General features: G+C 56.7%; 1 protein-coding gene across 1 annotated transcript in view; it reads right to left on the bottom strand.

The window, feature by feature from the left end:
• The window catches only part of CD63 (CD63 molecule), a 2,075-nt gene extending 563 nt beyond the window's left edge, over positions 1–1,512 (bottom strand). Inside the window, exons 1-4 of the mRNA XM_014459994.2 lie at positions 1,298–1,512; positions 1,064–1,138; positions 881–976; positions 631–771 (exon numbers count right to left, since the gene is read on the bottom strand). Coding sequence (XP_014315480.1) covers positions 631–771; positions 881–976; positions 1,064–1,138; positions 1,298–1,465 — 480 coding nt within the window. The 5' untranslated portion in view covers positions 1,466–1,512. The remainder of the gene's footprint in view (positions 1–630; positions 772–880; positions 977–1,063; positions 1,139–1,297) is intronic.
• Positions 1,513–2,276: the final 764 nt, after the last annotated feature.

Raw genomic sequence — 2,276 nt, 5'->3', positions numbered from 1 at the left:
GGATAGAGCGTCGGTTCGATTCCGGTCGGGGGCATGTGCCTGGGTTGCGGGCACATCCCCAGTGGGGAGTGTGCGGGAGGCTTGTTGATCGATGTTTCTCTCTCATCGATGTTTCTAACTCTCTATCTCTCTCCCTTCCTCTCTGTAAAAAATCAATAAAATGTATTTTAAAAAAAAAAAAAAAACTTCCCTCCCACCTCCCGTGTGTCCATCTGTCTCTTCACCACCCTCTATACCAGTGGTTCTCAACCTTCCTAATGCTACGACCCTTTAATACAGTTCCTCATGTTGTGGTGACCCCCAATTTCATTGTTACAAATTGAACATAATTAAAGAATAGTGATTAATCACAAAAACAATATGTAATTATATATGTGTTTTCCAGTGGTCTTAGGCAACCCCTGTGAAAGGGTCATTCGACCCCCAAAGGGGTCGCAACCCACAGGTTGAGAACTGCTGCTCTATACCTTTCTCCCCACCCCTAGCATTCTCAGATCCCCTCCCCATTCCTGATCCCCAACTTCTCGGAGCCCCAACCCTCTGCACCTCCATCCCTGGTTCCTCTCATCTCTTGAAACATTTCCCAGGTTTCCCAAGTGCCCTGCTATCTCATCTCAGCCTTCTCCCTACCTCAGTATGGATGTCCTTCACCTTGAAATTAACCCCGCAGCCCGCAGTGACGTTGATGCAGCAGGAGTCAGGGACACGGTCCTTGGGCTCAAGAGGGACCGTCTCCCAATCTGTGTAGTTAGCCGCCCCGCAGCACTTGAACTGGGGGAGAAGAGAGATACGGGGGAGGTTGTTAGGTGAACCTCCACCTTCAATATGAAGATGAGAGCCTTCTTCCTCCATTACCCCTGATCCCAGCAACCCCACTCACTTTTTTCTGCATCTTGTCCAGGAAAAGATCTGTCTGGTTCTGTTTGGGATAATTCTTCATCTGCTGCCGGAAGTCCTTATTAAATTCTGACCTCACCTGGGAGTAGGGAAGTTGAGGTCAGAATGCAGGGTACCTGGGCCGCAGAGCCTCTGAGGGAAGGCTCTCCCCTGATTCCTTGCTTACCTTGTCTCGAAGCACATAGCCAGCAATGGCGGTGGCCACCTCCACCAGCACAATAAGAGACAGGAAGATGACAAACTGCAGGCACGAAGGACAGGAGTCAGGTTTGGAGTCCGGGTGAGAGGGGCCTGCTGTGGCCCAGCCAGTCTCTGGAACACTCACCACGGCTTTCCCACCTCCTGAGCCCCGCCACAGAAGAGAAGTCCACACACCCCCCTGGCCCCACTGGCCACTCACCGTCAACATAAGACAGTAGCTCTCCTGGCAGGCCCCACAGCAGCCCACAATGGCCACCAGGAAGAGGAAGGCGCCCACTGCAATGATGACCACAGGCAGCACGGAGCTGGCGGTCCCCTGGCTGACCGTCTGATTGAAGATGAACAGGGCCCCTATGCCCACAGCCATCAGTCCCACCGCACAGGCCTGCGAAGGAAGCAGGTGGGGTCAGGCCAGACCCACACCCACCTGGAGGGCAGCGGGCGCACCCAGGAGTCAGACTTAACCCCATCCCGGCGCGGCAGATGCTCACCCCCAGAAAACGGCTGAGGGGGAGGATGACCCATCGTCACCCAGTCTGACCGACTGCAACAAGGGAAGTTCCCAGGAAGCTTTAACCGCGGGGCACACATTCCTAACCGAGAGTAGTGTTCGCTCGGGGCCCTGGCCTCCTAGGGCCGCCCTCTCTCTAGCCACGCCCCGCCCTTCCATCAGCTGGGCAGCCGGGAAGGGGTGGGAGCGGCGCCCCCGGCCTGGCCAGGGAGCTCAGCTGGTCCGGGTCTCCCAGGACCCCAACACTGCAGGTCTGACCCCATCAGAGCACATGCAGGAATCGACCAGTGAAAGCACAAATAAGTGGAACAAATCGATGTTTCTCTCTCCTCCTTCCTCTCTCTTAAAATCAATAAAAATTTTAAAAGGAGACTGGGGGGCCCCTCCCTGGACAAACAGTGCCCACGGCAGCGATAGCATCCAGCCCGTTGGCCGGTTGCCCCACTAACCCTGTCACAAGGTTGGGTCACCGGACAGGAAGGGCCAGGAGGGGGTGGGGGTGCCCGTTCCCACCCACACCCGCCTCGGGGGCCCCTGAAGGCGGCGGAGGGGTTGCCGCGCTGCCGGCAGCGCCCGGGCTCTCCTCCCACATCTGGTCTCCAGCTGCCTCCAGTCATGACACCACCTCCGTGCGGCGCGCCGAGACGCCCAGACGACTCATGAAGAC

The sequence above is a fragment of the Myotis lucifugus genome, unplaced genomic scaffold, assembly GCF_000147115.1.
Source record: "Myotis lucifugus unplaced genomic scaffold, Myoluc2.0 scaffold_119, whole genome shotgun sequence".
Taxonomy (NCBI): Eukaryota; Metazoa; Chordata; class Mammalia; order Chiroptera; family Vespertilionidae; genus Myotis; species Myotis lucifugus.
Note: the sequence above shows the minus strand (reverse complement) of the source record. Positions and strands in the feature narration are given on the sequence as shown.